At 36.2% G+C, this 19,343-nt stretch overlaps 1 protein-coding gene across 2 annotated transcripts in view; it reads left to right on the forward strand.

Annotated features, from left to right (window-relative positions):
- The first annotated feature begins 456 nt into the window (after window positions 1–456).
- The window catches only part of YTHDC1 (YTH domain containing 1), a 36,244-nt gene continuing 17,357 nt past the window's right edge, over window positions 457–19,343 (forward strand). For both annotated transcript variants that reach the window (XM_032334469.1, XM_032334470.1), the window contains exons 1-7: window positions 457–865; window positions 10,753–10,854; window positions 11,065–11,393; window positions 11,512–11,944; window positions 16,648–16,737; window positions 17,212–17,265; window positions 17,828–17,922. In XM_032334469.1, coding sequence (XP_032190360.1) covers window positions 838–865; window positions 10,753–10,854; window positions 11,065–11,393; window positions 11,512–11,944; window positions 16,648–16,737; window positions 17,212–17,265; window positions 17,828–17,922 — 1,131 coding nt within the window. In that variant the 5' untranslated portion in view covers window positions 457–837. The remainder of the gene's footprint in view (window positions 866–10,752; window positions 10,855–11,064; window positions 11,394–11,511; window positions 11,945–16,647; window positions 16,738–17,211; window positions 17,266–17,827; window positions 17,923–19,343) is intronic.

Raw genomic sequence — 19,343 nt, forward strand, 5'->3', positions numbered from 1 at the left:
CCAGTTGACAAAACTAGTGGGAGAGCGGGCTGCTTCCCGCGCTGCCTTGGGCTAAGCCTAGGGCAGGAATTAAAGAAAGTGTGTCTGGCGACCGGAGTACAAAGCGGCGGCTGCAAAGGGCCGGACCCAGGCTAAATCTCCGGTTTGCAGAACGCGATTGAGAGCTCCGCGGAACAATCGGAAGCATTTTTGCGCTAAGGTCCGTCACTGGGCTTTTCAGGTGAGACCACGGAGCCACCCGGGCGTACGCGCCTCGGCGGGCGGCCCAACAGGCTACAACGGCCGCCACCCAATCCCTGCACGCAAGACTCGAGCCCGGGGCCCTCCGGGCTGTGGGAGACAGAGCGACGTGCTGACGTGATCACGTTTCCCTCGACCGCCCGCTTCCCCCGCCCGCTTCCCCGCCCCTCGCCGCACTGTGACGCTCCCACGGAGGAACGAAGCGTAAACAGCGCAGGGCATTTCGGGAGCGGGATTGTTTCGCGCAGGAAGCAGGCTCCATTTTAGCGCCGCCCGCCGTCGCCATCTGTTTCCCTTCCCTCCCCCTTACCCCCTCCCGTCCCCAAACCCCAACGAGAAGGCTGGGCCTAGGGCACCAGAAAGGTTGCAGTGAAAGGAGGAAAGGAGAAAAGGGAGAAAGGGAAGAAGCGGGAGGAAAAACGGTGAGTCGAGCAGGGTGAGCGGTGGAGGCCAAGGTGTGAAGCGCGCAGCCCAGCGGCCGGACTGACGGACGTGCCCGTGCTACGGCTGCCGCGGCTGCGGCGCCCGCGCGAGTCGCTTCGAAGCGGCGGCGGCGGCGGCGGCGGCGGCGGCAGCGGCGGAAACAGGAGGGGAGCAATGGCGGCCGACAGCCGGGAGGAGAAAGGTTAGTGCGGAGAAAGGTGACGGGTGGAGGCGACGCTCCGGAGTGGGTCGGTGGAGCCGTAGTCGTTGTTGCGGGGTGGGGGTTGGGGAGGTTAGCTTGTCCCGCGCGGAGCCGATCCTTCCCACCCGAGACACTTGGACTCCCTGGAAGAAGCCAGGCCTGTCCTGGCGTCCTCGATCTCCATTTGACCTAGCTCTTCATCTCGCCTGGGGTTGGTTTCCGTGTGCCGGTTACTGTTTTTTTGTTTTTTTTTAAATCCTATTCCCCTCTTCACTTTACGTTTAGCAGTCCTGGGCGCGGCTGAGAGGGCCTGTTCTGAGTGGCCGACCCTTAGGTTCATTTCCTGGTAGGATTCTGCGGATGTAATGCGTATTTTCAGAACGACCCTTTTATTTTAGGCAAAATTTCGAAAACCCTTAAAGCCGCCCTCAGAACGGTGGCAGTCTAGTAAGTGACCCTATTTAAGAAGTTGTACAAGTGGATTAGTCATCTCGAGAAATATCTACAAGTAATTTATGGCTCTTCCTGTTAAATAGGCAAAATGTCAAGAATTGCCCATTTAGTTCCTCGAATATTTATTTTGGAAAACATGATGTTTGAAAAGATACTTAACACGTTTTAGGGTTGGCACAAATCATCCTGGCTGCTGTTGTGATAGAAACACATTGTGCTTGCACCCAGAGGATACCACCGGGAGCCCACGGATGGAATTTAGAGAGAGCTGGAGGAATAGCATTACAGTGAAATACGGGAAGAACTGATGTTGGCAGAATGGAATGTCGTGTCTTTTGAAATACTGACCTCCCAGGCCCTACAGATATTAATGAATATCCTGGATCATTATCGGTCTGGAGAGTAGGCTAGATTTCATGTTGCCTAAGGGTCTTTTCTGACTGTGAGGATTACCCTGATAGTTTTGGGAAGTTTATAGTTGATAAAAATATGGCACAGCTGCTGCCCTGTATCTCAGAAGCCTACTCTTCTGTGTGGTTAATTAACTTGGAGGTGGGGGCTTTTGTTAAATAGATTCTAGGGTCAGGTTGCATGAGGCCTGTCTCTCTTTTTCTCCTTAAGAGAAAGAAGCGTTTTCATGCTTTAGGATAGGGACAGGCTTGGAAAGTGGTGTGTATGGGAATATGTTTAAGCAATTAATTCAGTGATTAGATTGTAGTATTTAACTGACCTTCCTTAAATCTTATCCCCCGCCCAAAATTTTGCGAAGCACAGTAGGGTTGTAAACTTCAGGTTGCATGATGTTAGTGACAAAAATAAACTTTTTAATTAGTAGTAAAATCAGTTATTAAAATAGATGATTTTAATCAATAAAATTAATTCTGTCAACACTTAATTGTATCAGAATGTAATCTATGAGCTGTGTGTACGGGTGGTGGTTGTGGTGGGTGAGGTAAACCAAATACAAAACGAGTAAAAGTTAAGTACTTCCCAGGAGTTCATTGTTAAAATGGGCATAGTTGTTAAGGCAGTAATAGGCAGGTTAACATACATTGTGGAAGAAAAATAGGTTATGTTTTAAAAATTGTTTTAGAAATGGAAGTGATGAAAATGCATTCCAAATACATAAACTTTGTAACTATTCTTAGGGGCTTACAATGCCGCCTATTATTAATACTTAGGATAAGTCATCAGCTTCTGAAATATCTCACATTTGTGTAGTTTTAAAAAATTAATTTCATTTCTGTAGTTGAACTTCTGTCTATTTTAAAATCTCTGATATAAGTGCTTATTTTTATAGTTTAGATCAGAGATTGTCTCTGGTTTACTGGGAAGGCTAGCAAATAGAAACCTACTGGAATTGCTGATGGTTTAATGAATGAGAAGATTGCTAGAATAATTCATTTTGTAAATAAGGAAACTGAGGTCCAGGGTGTCTCACTTTGTTGATCATGGTCACTCAGCTTGAATAATAACCAGGTTTAGAATACCTCATTCCCTCTTCCTTCTCCTTTTTCAACAAGGAAAAGTGGGAAGAGAAGTACTTATTAGTTATCTTACATGAAACATTATGAAATTATAACGTTAAGCCCTGTATCAATATTAGACTTGTCACAGGCCTTAAGTGATTTCATGAATGATGTAGAATCTTGTTAAGAAATGAATATAAATTGCAGAAATCTGCTGTTGGTCACAGAACAGTCAAAAGACTAGGTAATAGAGTCCTTGGATTATTGGGCTTTGCACATTAATTGTATAATAAACATTAACTTCTCTAATGCCTCTATAATACCCATACTTAGATGCTGAAGCCTATGTAAATTGCCAGCTCTCTCTGATTGTAGTGGTGATTATATGTCCAAAAAGTGAATTTAAAAGAGTCTGCAATGTTGGTGGTGTTAACTGTTAGTTTTTCTATATGAGGTATACATATTTTTTCTACTTTAAATGCCTTGTATTCATTTTATTTCTTATGCACTTACGAACTTCTTTCTGAAAGAGGGTGAAAATTTAATATATCCAATATGAGGGTAATGAGTTACCACTTGCATAAGTAATATGTTTTCTACATTATCAGACTGAAAGCTCCATCAGGGCCAGGATTGTGTGTGTCTCTTGTTCACCAGGTTCTTTGTGACAGTTAATCATGACTCAGTGCCTTGAAAAAATGACTTCAACAAAAATGACTTCAAGGTTGGACTTCAGTGGTAACTAAGTGACATTTGCTATTGCTATCCAAAGCTAAGAGCTTTCTCAGTTTCAATTGTATATATACACACACAGTCATATAGGCAAGTACATATAAGTATGTACACGCAGTTACATATACATACACATATTGTATGTACGTAGTATAGCCCTCACTGTAATAGGGCCTTAGAAGAAGATGACTTCCTAGGTCCACTTTAGTTCAGGCTTTAGAAAGCATAGAGTATATATTTGGTATTCCATTATATTTGCTTTACCCATAATAGAAATAGGATCAAAAATTTAAAATGCTGCCCTTAGACTTCAAATTGTATGCTTATTGGAGAACAGCAAATTGTGTGGAACGGGAAATGCAAGTCTCTACACTTCAGTTTAGAGGGATGATAGTTAGGAATGACAAAACAGTAGCTGAGACTGGTCTAACCTAAAATATAACAGAAGGGGAGGTTCCAGGAATTCTTGCTTCTTGTCAAAGTCCATTAAAAATACATTAAATGAATTAAAAGATATAATGTACTTTGGTGTTCTGTAAAACAGAATGGTATTATATTTAACTGCCAGGTTTTCTTTGTTTGGCTATTCTAGGTCTCAGTTTGTTAAGCTGGACCCTCAAATAAATAATACTTGTATCTCCTGACCCAGAAGCTTTCAGGTTCTAAACAATGAACTGTGTCTCAGATAAAGGTTAATTTTCTACACTGCTATCCTGGAAGTTAAGATTTGTGGCCTCCCTGGGCCAGGAATTTCAAGATTAAAGAGTAATTCTGGTATAGTGCAAAGAGCATTAAATTTGGATTCATAGTTTTAAGATTTTAGTGAAGTCACTTCAATTCTGTGGGCTTCATTCTGGCATTCTTGTTGTATACCTAACCTGATGGTTCAAGTACTTTGAAAGCTAGTTAGATTTCCAGTTTCCCAATATTATCTAAAACAAACAAAAATCCCCCAATAGAACAATTAAAAAAAAATAAGCCTTGTTATTCCTAACATCTTGACAGGTTTTGAATAAGTTCTGAAGACAGTGATTCTTTTTATTTTCTTGTTTGCCTCTTGTACCCCTGGATCTTTACCTTTGTTTCAAAACTCAGTTTGCTATTAATTTGAGATGACAAATAAGATTGTGCTAGCTTGCATTAGTGATGATAGTGAAGGCTTTTTTATAGCACAAAACATTCACGGATTGCACTTACACAGAAGAATCAAGCTGTAGCAACAACCTGCATTTTTGTTTTGTTTTTGAGGCAGTGTAAGTCAGTCAATTCCAAATAAAAATCTGAATTTGGGTATCCTTTTGAAACTTTGGACGATGGGACAGTATAGTGCTCGGATTTTGTTAAGGTAGTTAGTTAAACCATTAGAGTTGTGTAGGATTGTCCTCCTTACCATTTCTACTCTTTCACAAAGTATCAGGTATACTAAACTTCTTTGCAGTTATTCAGCATTGTTATTCAGCAATTACAGGCTTACATGCATACTAGGGTCAGGCAGATTAAAGTCCTTGTTCAATAGTTAATGGTAGGTATTATGTTAAAAAAAAGTATAAGAGATGGCATGGTCTGTGTGTAGGCAGTATTTGTAAATACACGTTTACCAGACATAAACCCAGATTGTCTCTTGCAAAACCATAGCATATATTACCTTCTCTGTATCAGGACTGCTCCTGCTGGTTGCTTGCAGATGAGAATCTGGTTCCTTAATGACCAGATAGTCCTTTTAAAAAATGCAAGGTGTGCATTTTTGTATGGATCCTTGGAGTTTCCACAACTGTGTCCAAGAGCTAGATTCCCATCATCTAGATTGTTAGGGTATAACTTTTGGATGAATTTATATTTTAGCTGTAAGAAGAAATACTGTTTAATGAATAATTTTGTGTTTCATTTGAGCTAATTCACTGTGACAAAATTCATTTTGGTGTGGCATCCTTGGTTTTTTAACTTTTTAAAATAATTTTCAAAAACTTTTTTTAAAAAGATTTTATTTACTTAAGAACATGAGCTGGAGGGTGCCTGGGTGGCTCAGTGGGTTAAGCCGCTGCCTTCGGCTCGGGTCATGATTTCAGGGTCCTGGGATCGAGTCCCACATCGGGCTCTCTGCTCGGCAGGGAGTCTGCTTCCTCCTCTCTCTCTCTCTGCCTGCCTCTCTGCCTACTTGTGATCTCTCTCTGTCAAATAAATAAATAAAATCTTAAAAAAAAAAAAAAAAAGAACATGAGCTGGAGGGAGAGGGAGAAGCTGACTCCCTGCTGAGCAGGGAGCCTGATGTAGGACTTGATCCCAGGATCCCGGAATCATGACCTGAGCTGAAGGCAGACATTTAAGCGACCAGCTGAGCCACCCAGGAGCCCCAATATTGTATTCTTTATAGAGACTTAATCCAAAAACTGTGTGAAGTGCTTTATCTCATAGAAATACTACAGCAGAGTTATTTTTGTAATACGTGAATTTTATGTCCATAGAATTCTTCTTAATCTGGCATTTGCTAACCTTTTTTTTTTTTTTATCGTTAATATTCTTAGGTTGGGGTGCTGCTGTCAAGCTACTATGAAGGAATTGAATATCTAAAATATACATAGTAATAATAAATTAATAGAATATATGGTGTATATTTTTATGATGAGTGATTTAAATTTCTTTATTAAAAATAAAGTTTATTTGAAAAAATAAAATAAAAATTAAATTTATTAAGGTACTTTAAAGAAGGCCACACTAGAGAACTAGTGGGTATTATTTTAAATTACTTTTATTTTACATAAATTACTTTTTTCCAAAAGGAATATGCCAGTGATGATTAGTCATCAGCAGCAGTAGCTTCTCAGAATATTAAAATAATATTTGCTTTCTTTATAATTCATTCTGGGTTGAAAAATGAATTGAAATATGTATAGAGTGTACTTTTTCTAGGCAGTCAAAGAATTGGTCAGAGAAAGCAGCTTAAGTTAGCTTTATAACCCATTACTGTAAACTCTCACATTTTAAAACTGTATTTCATTTTTAAAATACACCTTACTTTTGTAATTAAAATCCTTAAGTTTAAACAGAACTAAGTAGATGGTGATAGCTTTGAAAACACCTACTAAGTATTTGACACTTCTCCATCCATTAGGTAGAGTTTTTGTCTCCTCTGTTGGAACCTGAGTAGACTTTTGTGATTGCCTCTGAATAAAATACTGAAATGAGCTTTTGCTTGGCTTTTTCTCTTTCGGGGTGTACTTATTTAGAGCCCTAAACCACCATGTAAAAAGTCTGCCTCCCCTGAAGCTGCCATGAGAGAGTGACCACAGAAAGAAATGCTCTAGAAGCCTCAGCTGTATTGAGTCTTCCCCCTGTAGGTGCCAGCCACACGGGTGAATGAACAAGCCTTCAGGTGGTTCTAGCCCTACCCATCATCTGACCGCAGCCACACAGGAGCTTCGCTGAGCACCAGAACTATAAGCAATAATAATAAATTATTGTATTGTTTTAGCCACTGTGTTTTGGGATGACATATTATATAGCAGCAGATACTAGAACATGTATATATTTATTTATTTTTTTAAAACGGATTTTTGTGTTCCCCAGATTTTATGTATCATCTACCCTAGTCATTAACACAAGGTTCATGGCAGGCAGGATTTATTAGAATTTGATAGTGATAGGGAAAGACTTATAGCTTAAAAACTCATTAAGATTCAAATAACTGTGCTCCTGTTCCTTTCCCTGAACACCGATACTTTTATTCTAAATGCCTCTTATCAGAAGTGAAGAACCTGGAGCTCAGACTGGAACCTTCCTGAAGATAACTTAGGTCTTAAATGGAGTCCTGGATTTTCTTCCAAATCCAGATCTTCTGTATATTATATTACAGTAAGGATATGAGAGGTTTCAGTAATGGAGAAAAGTAATTTAAAATGTCATATATATTAGGGGTTGGCAAACTTTGTAAAGGGTCAGATACTAAATAATATTTCAGGCTTTGTGTGGACCACATAAGGGTTTGTCACATGTTCTTTGCACTGTGCCCCCCTCTGCACCCCCACACCACCTGCTTTGAACAGTCTTTAAGATACAGAAGCCATTCTCACCTTGCTGGTCAAATTAAGTCATAGGCTGAATTTGTTCTGCAGGTTTTTGTTTGCCAGTATTGTGATAAAAACAGGTAGGTTATCAGTCTAATGACATATATGGATAAAAATGTGTAAACTATCAAGTGAGGATGTAGTGTTCTTAAAGTAAATTTCAAGATGCTATAATGTCAGTGATACAGAGCTTTCTGGTACATTAATTTGAAATACAGTGCGTGTGACTTTTTTATAATTTCTGTTTTTGTTGTTTCTCTTACATTTTGTTTAAAGGTTTTTCAAATGTTCCCCATCTAATTTAGTTCTAGATTTAGAAAACCTGAACTTGTAGGCTTGTACCCATCTGTTTCTAGACATAAGAATTTGATCAGCTTGTACTTCTGAGCTCCCTTTTTTTTTTTTTTTAAATCAGTGAAGTAATGGATGATAAAACATACTTTAGGTGTTTCATGTAGGTATATAAATGAATATGTGAAAGTGGTAAAATGTTAAAAAAAAAAGTAAGCATTGGTTAATATTTATTGTCTTAAAACGTTATAGCTGCTTTTAAAAAACGGCAACCAGTCTCTACATTTGACTAATACAATTATTTGTTAAGGCACTTTTAAACAGTACCCTTTTTTTAAAATAGGGAAACCATAATTTAAACATGCCTGAAATTTAAATTGATTTAAATCAACCCGCACAAATGATTCATTCTGTATTAGATTTAGCACATATAAAGTGTATAATTTCATGTAAATGTTTAGGCTTTTTGGGTTGATATTTCTAATATAGAGCTAGTGATTTTATGAAAAGATTTGTGTAGCACTGTGTTTACTTAATTGTCTATTTCATTGTGATAGGTTTTTTTTGCTTTTTTTTATTGTGATGGGTTTTTTTTGCCTTTTTTTTTGGCTCAGAAATGTAGTTGATTCTGTGAAGATCTGTTGGATCTACTTTTTTACTGACTAGAGAACTATAAGTAAAAATAAAAACAATCCATATAGTATATATATTCATTTTAGAAAAGCAGTAAAGTATACTGTTAACTACCCAAAGAAATCAATTGATATGCCATTCCAGCATATGGAATGTCCTTTTTTTTTCTTTTAAGATTTTATTTATTTATTTGAGACAGATAACATGCGTGCATTGTTGGGGAGGAGCAGAGGGAGAGAATCTCTAAAGAACATACGCTTAGCTTGGAGTCCAACACAGGGCTCAATTCCATGACCTATGAGATCATGACCTGAGCTGAAACCAGCTCTCAGAGAACTGAGCCACCTAGGTGCCCATGGATGTTCTTAAGCAGCAACGGTCTTTAATTCCAAACACTGAAGAAGATGTGTTCTTAAATAGCAGTTGTGTCTGATTCCAAATACTGAGTTGTTATTTTTCCATATCCCATGTAATCTGTCTTTCTTATACCTACATTAAGTATTTTAATTCTCTTCAGTCACCGATTTCTCTCCACCTTTGAAGATATTTTAGTCTCATTTATCCTGTTTATAGACCTCAGGTCAGGTTGGTAGCCCTTGTTATAATTTTGAATGGGCTTTGCTTTTTGGCTGGAGCCATAAATAAAATTATCCTATCTCATCAGTGTTCATGACTTTACATTTCCCTTCATCATACTTTAAATTTGGAGAGAGATTTTTGACACCAGAATACTTAATAATGTTCAAAGCATTTATCATTAGCTTTAGTGCACATTTTAAAAATTATTTAGTTATTTAATTTTTTAAAACGATTTTATTTGAGAGAGAGTGAGCAGGAGAGCATGAGCATGAACAGGGGCAGAGGGAGAGGGAGAAGGAAAGAGCAGACTCCCTGCAGAGCCAGGAGCCCGACGTGGGGCTCTATCCCGGGACCCTGGGATCATGACTTGAGCCACAGGCAGACATTTAATTGACTCAGCCACCCAGGCACCCATATAATAAAAATCAGTTTAAAGTAGTAAATAGGCATGTATTTCTAGGATTTATTTTGTCCTGTTGTATATGGCGGGAGTAAGGATACAGTGAGAAAACTGAGTTGCTGGTTTTTACCATCATTCAGTATGTCGCTTATAGTCAACAGTTCTCTTGTCTGAACAAGTTAACATGTCTCGTAGTTTATACCAGCATCCTGAAATGATTTCTGTGTAGGACAGAAGTAGTTTTTTTTAAATTATTATTATTTATTTTTTATTTTTTACTTTTAATGTTATTTTGATGTTTTTGGACAGAATAGCTGAAATAGTACAACAAAAGATTTTTTTATCTTTCAACCATATTCCACAAATGTTAACTTTTCACCACATTGTTTTTCTTGGATTCAGTCTTCCCTAATTTTCTCTGTGGACATAGCCTGTGCAGACACACTTTTTTACCTGAACCATTTGTCAGTTGCAGACATGATACTTCTTTGTCCCTAAAGACTTAAATGTGTATTTCTTTAAGAATTAGGACTTTTACTTACTGATGGTACTATCAAAATTCAGGAAATTAACAGTGACATTTACTGTAATCTACAGACCTTACTACTAGCTTCCCAGTTATGTGCCTTATTCAGTTACCATGTCTTTTTATTCTCTTTTGATCTGGAGTAATTTTTACTGTTTGTAGTTCATGATTCTTCATTTCGGTTTATTTGTTGTTTCTCACATAAAGGTTCAGAGTTTGCATTTTTGCATCTGAATATCTCAGAATTATTGTGCATCATGCCAGGTGGTCTTTGATACTGATTTGGCTGTAGTTAAGTTGGAATCTGTCATGTTTCTCCATTGTAAAATATTCTTTTTTCTTGATACTAAGTATCTTGAGGTGTACACAGTCCTTGGTAAGTGTGTGTTGATGTTACACACTTGTATTTCTGTCCTAATTTTTTGTCCACATTTTAAAGCAGGTAGAAAAATTATTTTAGAAAATGAGATATAGTTAAAGAAGTTGTTAACATTTTCTTTTTGTACTCCAGTATATGCTTTTATATCCTATGGGGTGGGTATATACTACTCCTGGCTTTGTAGACAAGAGGTCTATATCATGTCCTTTATTTGTATGGTTTTACAGAATTAGTATTGTGTCTTGATCCTGAAATAAAATGTCTTTGAGGGTTATGTTATCATGTATGTAGACCCAGTGTAGTAGTCAAAGATAAATGCTTAATGGTAATGATTTTTCCCTATTTTTAATTTTCTTGCTTTCAGATGGAGAACTTAATGTTCTAGATGATATTTTGACTGAAGTACCGGAACAGGATGATGAACTGTATAATCCAGAGAGTGAACAAGATAAAAACGAGAAAAAGGGTATGTAATTTAAAAAAAAACTAAATTTTTTAAAAATGTAATTTTTAAAAAAAATTTCCAGTATTTACAAGCTTTTTTTTTTTATGATTAACATTTCAGAAGACATTTTAAAGAAATGAGCCTTTGATATGTATTATCTGTTAATCTTGGGTGAAACAAATAGAATGCCTAGAATACATTTATATGCTTTCTTTAAATTGTATTTTTAAGGATCAAAAAGAAAAAGTGACCGAATGGAATCTACTGACATCAAGCGACAAAAGCCTTCTGTTCATTCAAGGCAGTTGATTTCTAAGCCACTGAGCTCATCTGCGAGCAATAACAAAAGAATAGTTAGTACTAAAGGAAAGTCAGTTGCAGAGTATAAAAATGAGGAATATCAAAGATCTGAAAGAAGCAAGCGTCTAGAAGCTGATCGAAAGATTCGTTTGTCAAGCAGTGCTTCTAGAGAACCTTATAAGAGTCAACCTGAAAAAACTTGTCTCCGGAAAAGAGATCCTGAAAGGAGGACCAAATCCCCTACGCCAGATGATTCTGAGGTAGTAAATGTTCTTGCAGATGTAAAACAAAGCAGTTCTTTTTGAGGCTTTAGAACTGTTTATTCACTCTGACCTTTCTGTTATATGACTGCTGATTCCCTTTTTCTTTAAACATCAGAGAATTGGGCTTGAAGTGGATAGACGTGCAAGCAGATCCAGCCAGTCTTCTAAGGAAGAAGTGAACTCTGAAGAGTATGGCTCTGACCATGAGACTGGCAGCAGCGGATCTTCTGATGAGCAGGGCAACAACACTGAGAATGAGGAGGAGGGGGTGGAAGATGTGGAGGAAGATGAAGAGGTAGAAGAAGATGCAGAGGAAGATGAAGAAGTGGATGAAGATGGAGAAGAGGAGGAGGAGGAGGAGGAGGAGGAAGAAGAGGAGGAGGAAGAAGAGGAGGAGGAGGAAGAAGAAGAATATGAACAGGATGAGAGAGACCAGAAGGAAGAGGGAAATGATTATGATACTCGAAGTGAAGCTAGCGACTCTGATTCTGAATCCGTTTCTTTCACAGATGGATCTGTCAGATCTGGTTCAGGCACAGATGGATCAGGTACTACTTTTTGTATTTATAAGTTCGTCTTTTAAATTAAAAAAAAGACAGATTTTTTTTTTAAAGATAAAGATTTGTTTCTGAACATGTTTAAATTGAATTATAAAATATTTTGAGATGTGGGGTGTTAATAAGATTGTCTTGTATTTTGTACTTTTGAGTTAAATACATTTGAGATTTATATGTCTTAGTAAATGTGTTTCCCAGCTTCGAGTTGATTGTATTCTAAATGAATACAAGTCTGATTATTTCTCTGTGTGGAAATGTATTTCAGATTTTAATATTATAAATTCTTAGATTTCCATACTAGCCAACATCTTATTTAAACACTAATGTCTGGTGTACTTAAAGTATATTGGTGTGGAACCTGTCTACTAGGTACTATAGTTTTGCCATGTTAAATAAATGACTATAGATTTCTATCACATATGGTAATAGAAATCTTAACTTTTTCTTTTGGGAGTATACACTGTTCTTCCAATTCTGTACTTGTGGGTTGACTGACTTGGGCAGGATCTCTCAAAGGCCGGGTATAAAAGTACAAGAGGTGGAAAATAAGAATTTAAGATTCTTGTGGGGTGGTTGGTTAAGGGCTCTCTTGGGTCGTCATTCCTTCGATACTACGTGTCCTACCATTTTATCCCTATCTGATCTACGAAATGTAAATATAGGAATGCTAGGTAGTTGTAGTCACTAGGCTAAGGGTGGAGACCCTCTTTTGAGGGGAATTTGATAGTGTACAGCAAGGAGAGGTCAGGGTACTTAAAAGATCCCTTTCCATTTTATGATGGTTATGCATGCTGTCATGGCTGTCTTCTGTCTGGATGTAGCCAGATCTGCTGTGTATTCTAAATGAACTAAATGTTGCAATAGTAAGATAAGTAATATTCTGTTATATAGGATCATTATAACTTCATTATTACGAAATTTTATTATTTTTCTGGTACATTGTTAGTAAGTCATATTCTTAAAATTGTATAGGTAATAGAACAAATGACCAGCTATTTTCTGTTTTTTAGAGGTTGGTAACTAAAGTGCTTTCAACCTTTTGCTCACTTCAGTTCTAGTTTGGGAGTTGTTTGAGAGGATTATAAAAGGGGTTAAAGAGCTAAAATGAGTAGACGAATAGTTGAGTTTGATAAAAAAAAAAACTTTGTGGAATTTTTTTTTTTTTTTTTTAAGATTTTATTTATTAGAAACTAAGAGAGCACAAACGGGGTGGGAGCAGAGGGAGAGGGTGAAAGAGAAGCAGACCTCCCTTTGAGCAGGGAGCCTGATGGGGGGCTCAGTCCCAGGACCCTGGGATCATGACCCAGTCCTAAAGCAGAGGCTTAATCGACTGAGCTACCCAGGCATCCCAAACTTTGTGGAATCTTTAATTGTACTTTCCCATCATACTTTTTGCAAACTGATGGGATCGTATATCTTTTATAATTAAAGTAATGGATCGAGAACAAAAAGTGCATTTATAATATGAATGAATGTTTACTTACTGTGATGCATGTGTTAAGTATCCATGGGGTAGCGGAAATTCTATTTTACGAATCTTCTTTTTGGTATCTGTGTTAGGAACAATATTTCTTATTTGTCTTATTTAAGTCAAGGGAGATTTATTTAAATGGATAGGACTTAAAATCTACACTTTTAACAAGCTTCTAGGTGGTGCTGATACTGTAGCAAGGTACTTGATAATACTTTCTGTTTTTATGGAGAAGACATTTAATATTAAATGGTAGCCCATAGTTTCATGAACCTATACATCAAAACTGTTTATTGGAGAATTTATTATTTTCAGAGAGATACCTGGAATTCTTACTTTGCTTATTAAAGGAAACTGGATTATCCTTGGAAGATCCCTTATGTGGAATATGATTTAGAGATTGTGTTTATTGTGCAGGAAGTTACTATTTTTAATCATAGAGTAGTTTTTCATAAAAATGTGTGAAAGAAAAATGGGGGTGGATTTGGAACTCCTTAATTAGGAGATATTTTTTTTTTAAAGATTTGTCTGACAGAGAACACGAGTACGTGAAGGTAGGTAAGGGGTAGAGGGAGAGTCTCTAGCAGATGCTCTACTGAGTGTGGAGCACAGTTCAGGGCTAGATCTCATGACCCTGAGATCATGACCTGAGCTGAAATCAAGAGTTGAACGCTTAACTAACTGAGTCACCCATTTAGTAACCCCAGGAGATGTCTGTTTTTAAACAGAAGGGATCAAAGTTTACTTTGTGTTAATGAATTTTCTAGTTTCTAGTTTATTTTACCTCTTTTTTTTTCTTCAGAATTTTCAGTAACTTATTTATAAAAGTGGCACACTTTGGTGGTCATTAAAAGTTTGTTAGATGAGTTTCATTGTTCTTTTGAGCTAAGAATCATAGTTAGGAGAGGAGATCATAAACTTAAGAGCAGTAAGAGTTACTTATTAAAAAAAAATGAAAAAAATCCTTGGAGATTTCTGATGGTATTTATTTTAAAAGTTGAAGTTTTCTCTTAAAAAAAAAGGTGGACAGGATCTTAACTTTGCTTCTTTTTTTTTCTCTCATGTTAGTGAGAGATCTTTAGTACTTTATAAAATATTGTTCGTAATTATCAGCAAAAGGTGTATTATTAGTGATCAGCTCCTAATGCTTAGACTCCTACGTGTTCCAAGAGAAAAAATGATAGACACACTAGAATTTTTAAATAAAGAATTTAACAAGGTTTTATTTTTAATCTTGTGAATGTCATACTCATTGATTCACTGGATTGTATTTCTGCAGAGTGCTAGGCACTATATATGTACATGTAGTCAGTGAACAAAATACAAGTATGAGAAAGAGATTTAGCATTTGACAAAACCTGTTTCTCATCTATTTGGGTGAGGTTTTTAGTCATTTTATACCAAAAGGCTTCAGTCTATTCACTTGAAGTCTTATAGTTGACCCTGAGGGAGAGAGTTCTTGAAACTTTTCAAAGTTCAGGGGTGCCTGGGTGGCTCAGTTGGTTAAGTATCTGCCTTCAGCTCAGGTCATGATCTCGGAGTCCTGGGGTTGAGCCCTGTGTCCAGCTCCCTGTTGGGCAGGGAGTCTGCTGCTTCTCTCTGTGATCCCTCTTGCATGCTCTCTGAAATAACTAAACAAAATCTTAAAAAAAAAAAACAAACAAACCCCAAAAAAGCTTTTGAAAGTTCAATTATCAGTCAAAGCAAGTGAGCCTGGAAATAAATGCTTTCCTGGAAATATGTTATACTTGGTTATTTGAGATACCATCATGTCCTCATGGCTGCTAGCTTTAAATGGGCTTGGCTTTGTAATTGTGCCGGTACGTGCTTCCCTGCACTTCTCTTCAGTCCTGTGTTAGGAAAACCGGTGTCACTTACAAGCTACTTAGGTCTTTTTGGAGAAACAGCAGTACATAGTAAAGGGGAAGATGTTTAAAAAAAAAAAGAAAAGGAACTTAAGAATGTCCTTGGAATTTTCCATCTTCAAACTAGTTAGACCTGGAATCCCCCTTCAGGAATAGTAGGAAAATGCCTTTTCTATTTGCTCAGTAAGAAAAGAACTCAGGGCTTATACTTTCAAGCTAGAGGACTTGAATTTGAAACTAGGTTCTGCCATCCAGGAAATGTGGGACACTGGCCAAGTTGCCTAACCACTTCTCTTCTGTAAATGAGAATAATGGCCTTAAGTATTTCATGAGCTTGTTATGAGGATTAGGGAGATAATTTAGCTAAATCTTTTTAAATATATAACTGTTTATAGTCATAATAGAAAATTGTATGCAAGATCTTTTTTTTCAGCTTTCTGCCATTTTTATAAAAATATGTGATTTTGTTTCCATATATATTTCTTCTTGTAGCTGAAAAGTAAAAGAATTTACAGTGGTATGATTAAAATCCCAATAAATAGACAGGAGAGCCTAATCCCATTTTAGGTATTTGTTTATATGCTTATAAAGTTCCAAATTAAGCTTGAAATTGTTTGTAAATAAACAGGTAATGCAAATCTCTTCTGTCTACTAAAGATTCTCAGCTTCTTAGTAGAAATACATAGGCTATAAATACATAGGCTATCAGTAGCATTTTAAGAATAAATTTTAAATTCAATTTGCAAAGAACAACAGGAATCCAAGAGGGAAATGATAATGAAGAATGGAATTGAAGACACAAAAGCAAGCAGTGGCAACCAGAAAAGGAATCACTAATGTATTATTATTATTATTATTTTTTTTTTTTACAGTTGAAAAGCTTTGGGTTCTGGGGTTTCTCAGACATCTAAGAATCAGAGTTGGAATTGTAATGAAGAATTATAGTCCTGAAGAATGATAGTATACTTTTTAGAGAGAGGACTTAGAACAGTGGTCCCTGGTACATAGAAAGAGACATAGTATATTTGACTGAGATAAAAGTTGTGTTTACTTTGCAGATTTTTTCCCCTTGGAAAACTTTATTCAACACTACCTTTATGTATAGGATAAGTAGTTCTCAGTTATGGCCATGTGTTTTTAATTTGATTGAAGTTGGTGGGAGAAGCAGCATGTTTCTGTTTTTTGAACAATGTCTTTAAAATGGAACACCTTCTGAGGAAACTGAGGGGTCAGGAGAGAGATTAGCAGTGACTAGTACTTAGTGATTGTGCAAAACCCAGGCACATGATGTATTCTTATTTGAGTACCTGTATCTATATTGTAATGTTTTAAAAAAATCTTGTTTGAATTCCTTTTAGATGAGAAAAAGAAGGAAAGGAAGAGAGCTAGAGGCATCTCTCCGATTGTTTTTGATAGAAGTGGAAGCTCTGCATCAGAGTCATATGCAGGTATCCTCATTTTACTTTTATTTGTGATCATATCTGACTGATTCTAATGTAACTTGCTATAGAAAGCGTGGAGGCTGTAGTTTAGTGTGAACTTGTTGATGTTCATTAGTATTGATTTTTGGCATGTTCAGTGTAATAATTCTAGAGGAAACTAAGCTTTTTCTTATTATTTTAATCCTGTTCTGTTACTGCTTAAGTGGAATTTCACTTTTTTTTTTTTTTTTCTTGGAAGATGATGATTCAGTGACTAGTTTTCTGAGTGGGAAACTGTTCAAATATACGTATTTTTAAAAAATCCAAACAACCCCAAAAATGAAACACTCGTACACATTGAGAAGTATTTTTTTTGTGTGTGTGGGTGCGCCAGGAAGAATAATTTGTCTTGAATGAGAACTTTATGTGACAAGACTGTAGAAATTTTGTCTTATCTCTATTAAAGCTCAATCTGAACAAATGTACTTTGGCTAAATACAGGTTCAGAAAAGAAGCATGAGAAATTATCATCTTCCGTTCGTGCTGTCCGAAAAGGTATCATTTAAATTTGAAATTGTTTTCATTGCATGCTGCATAAAGTCATTATTTTGCCTTATTAGTTCTCCATTAATGGTTGGTTTTAATGTAGTAATGTTCTGATATATTACATTGAAGAAAATAATTAATAAGGTAGTCTTACAAAGAGACAGCTCCATATTTACTTCCTAACTCCATATCTTTTAGAACAATAGCAAACGTTTCAGGGTATTTTGTGGTTTTGGATGCAGTGGATGGTATATATATATTTAATAGCATAATGGTCTATTAAAATGAATAATCTGGTAAAAGAGATCTATAAAATTTGTAGCTGTTTTCATACTTCAATATGAATCTGATATATCGGAACATCACTAGGTTTAACTTCTTGCAGACTGCTGGTGTCTTTTCGTAGCTTTGCTCTATTATGTGTTGTGGCTTAGCTTTCCAGATCGAATGGGTGATGATGAATTCTAAAAGTTTAGCTGGGTTGTGGAGGGCTAATTTCAGTACAGCTTACACCTCTGTAATAATGGCCTCCAGTTAATCAGTTTGGATTTTTTTTTTTTTTTTTTTCCAGATCAAACCAGTAAACTCAAATATGTCCTACAGGATGCAAGATTTTTTCTCATAAAGAGTAACAACCATGAGAATGTGTCTCTTGCCAAAGCTAAGGTATTAGCATCAGTTCTGTTGAAACTATCCCAATCTTGAAAATTTTAAATGGGAAGGTGGACTTTGATTATCTTGAGTAGTGTACTCTGATTTTCATTAAAGCTTTAAAGATCCATAGTCCAGTCGCCATTTAGGGTCTGCTTTGTAGCTGGTTAGGCAACCTAATAGTAATTTGAGTGTTCTAAAGATAATTTTAGAAGTCAGAATATGTGATACTGAAGAATATGTTTTTTTATACTTTGTACCATAAAAGAATGTTTCTTTTGATTTTTATGTTTCTGTATTCAGTTGCTAACTTACTGTACTAACACTTTTTTAAATGTCTCTGTAATTAACCATTTTTTGTTTTATATTGATGCTGGTTTTACACCTTGAGATCTTGAGAAGAAATCATTCTTTTACGGAGAGTTTCTTTTATTTTAAGCAGTAACATCACTTGAATTTAGAAGAAAAAGAGTTAGCTTAAAGGCCCACCCAAGGATTTACAAAAATGATATGTCCCGTTGCTGTAGGATGTTGTAAGATACTAATTTTCTGTTTGTTTTGCTACAAAAATACATCTGTTAGACCATTTAAAATTTTTCTTTTCTTGGTTTAAGATGAGTCATTATAGCTTCTATTGATCTCTAGAAAGTCAATTTTTCTAACCATATTTTTTATCAATGTTCATATCTTAATGTTTGTCACATTAATGATTGCCCATCAAACTTTGTAAATGGAAGCTATATGCCAGGTAGCTAGTAGTGGAAACTTATTTTGTTCCTCTGCTAGAGTGAGTTTAGGCAGAAGTAATTAAGCACTTAGTATGAGTGAGATCATTTGTATGAGCAGATTGAACTAAATTAGAGCTTCTGCCTTACTTTACCATGCTGTTTCTTCTAATCATTTCACAAACAGGTAATAGATTAAAATGCTTTACAGATTAATAACTTTGTTCTGCCTCTATATACAACACATTTTCTCTTTAGTCAAACTATTAATGCATAAAAATTTGAACTTAAATAGAAAAAAAATTGCTAGGAACTGGACAGATTCTTCACTGATGGATTTAATAATACAGTATTTTAATTATTTTGGTTAAGCAGGTTTTTAAGGAGAAAAATATACATACTATAACTCATCTTTAAACAACATGTATTTACCACAGTAAATAGTTGTGATATTACAATAATTGTAGGTGATTGTCTCTATTATGTAGGATTCTAGCCCATAAGATTTGATATCCTCCCCCACCCCAAGGTGTTTCTAGTTGCCTTAATGATTTTGTTAAGGTTGGGATTTTCTCCATATTTTTCCTGAGTTTTCAATAAATTGGTACATTATTTTGACAGTTGTTGAGTAAGACCTTTCTTCATTATAGCTTACTTGAATTTAAAGTATAATGGTTATCAGTAGCCTTGGTCTTTTGCAAATACAATTGC

Source organism: Mustela erminea, chromosome 2, assembly GCF_009829155.1.
Source record: "Mustela erminea isolate mMusErm1 chromosome 2, mMusErm1.Pri, whole genome shotgun sequence".
Classification (NCBI taxonomy): domain Eukaryota; kingdom Metazoa; phylum Chordata; class Mammalia; order Carnivora; family Mustelidae; genus Mustela; species Mustela erminea.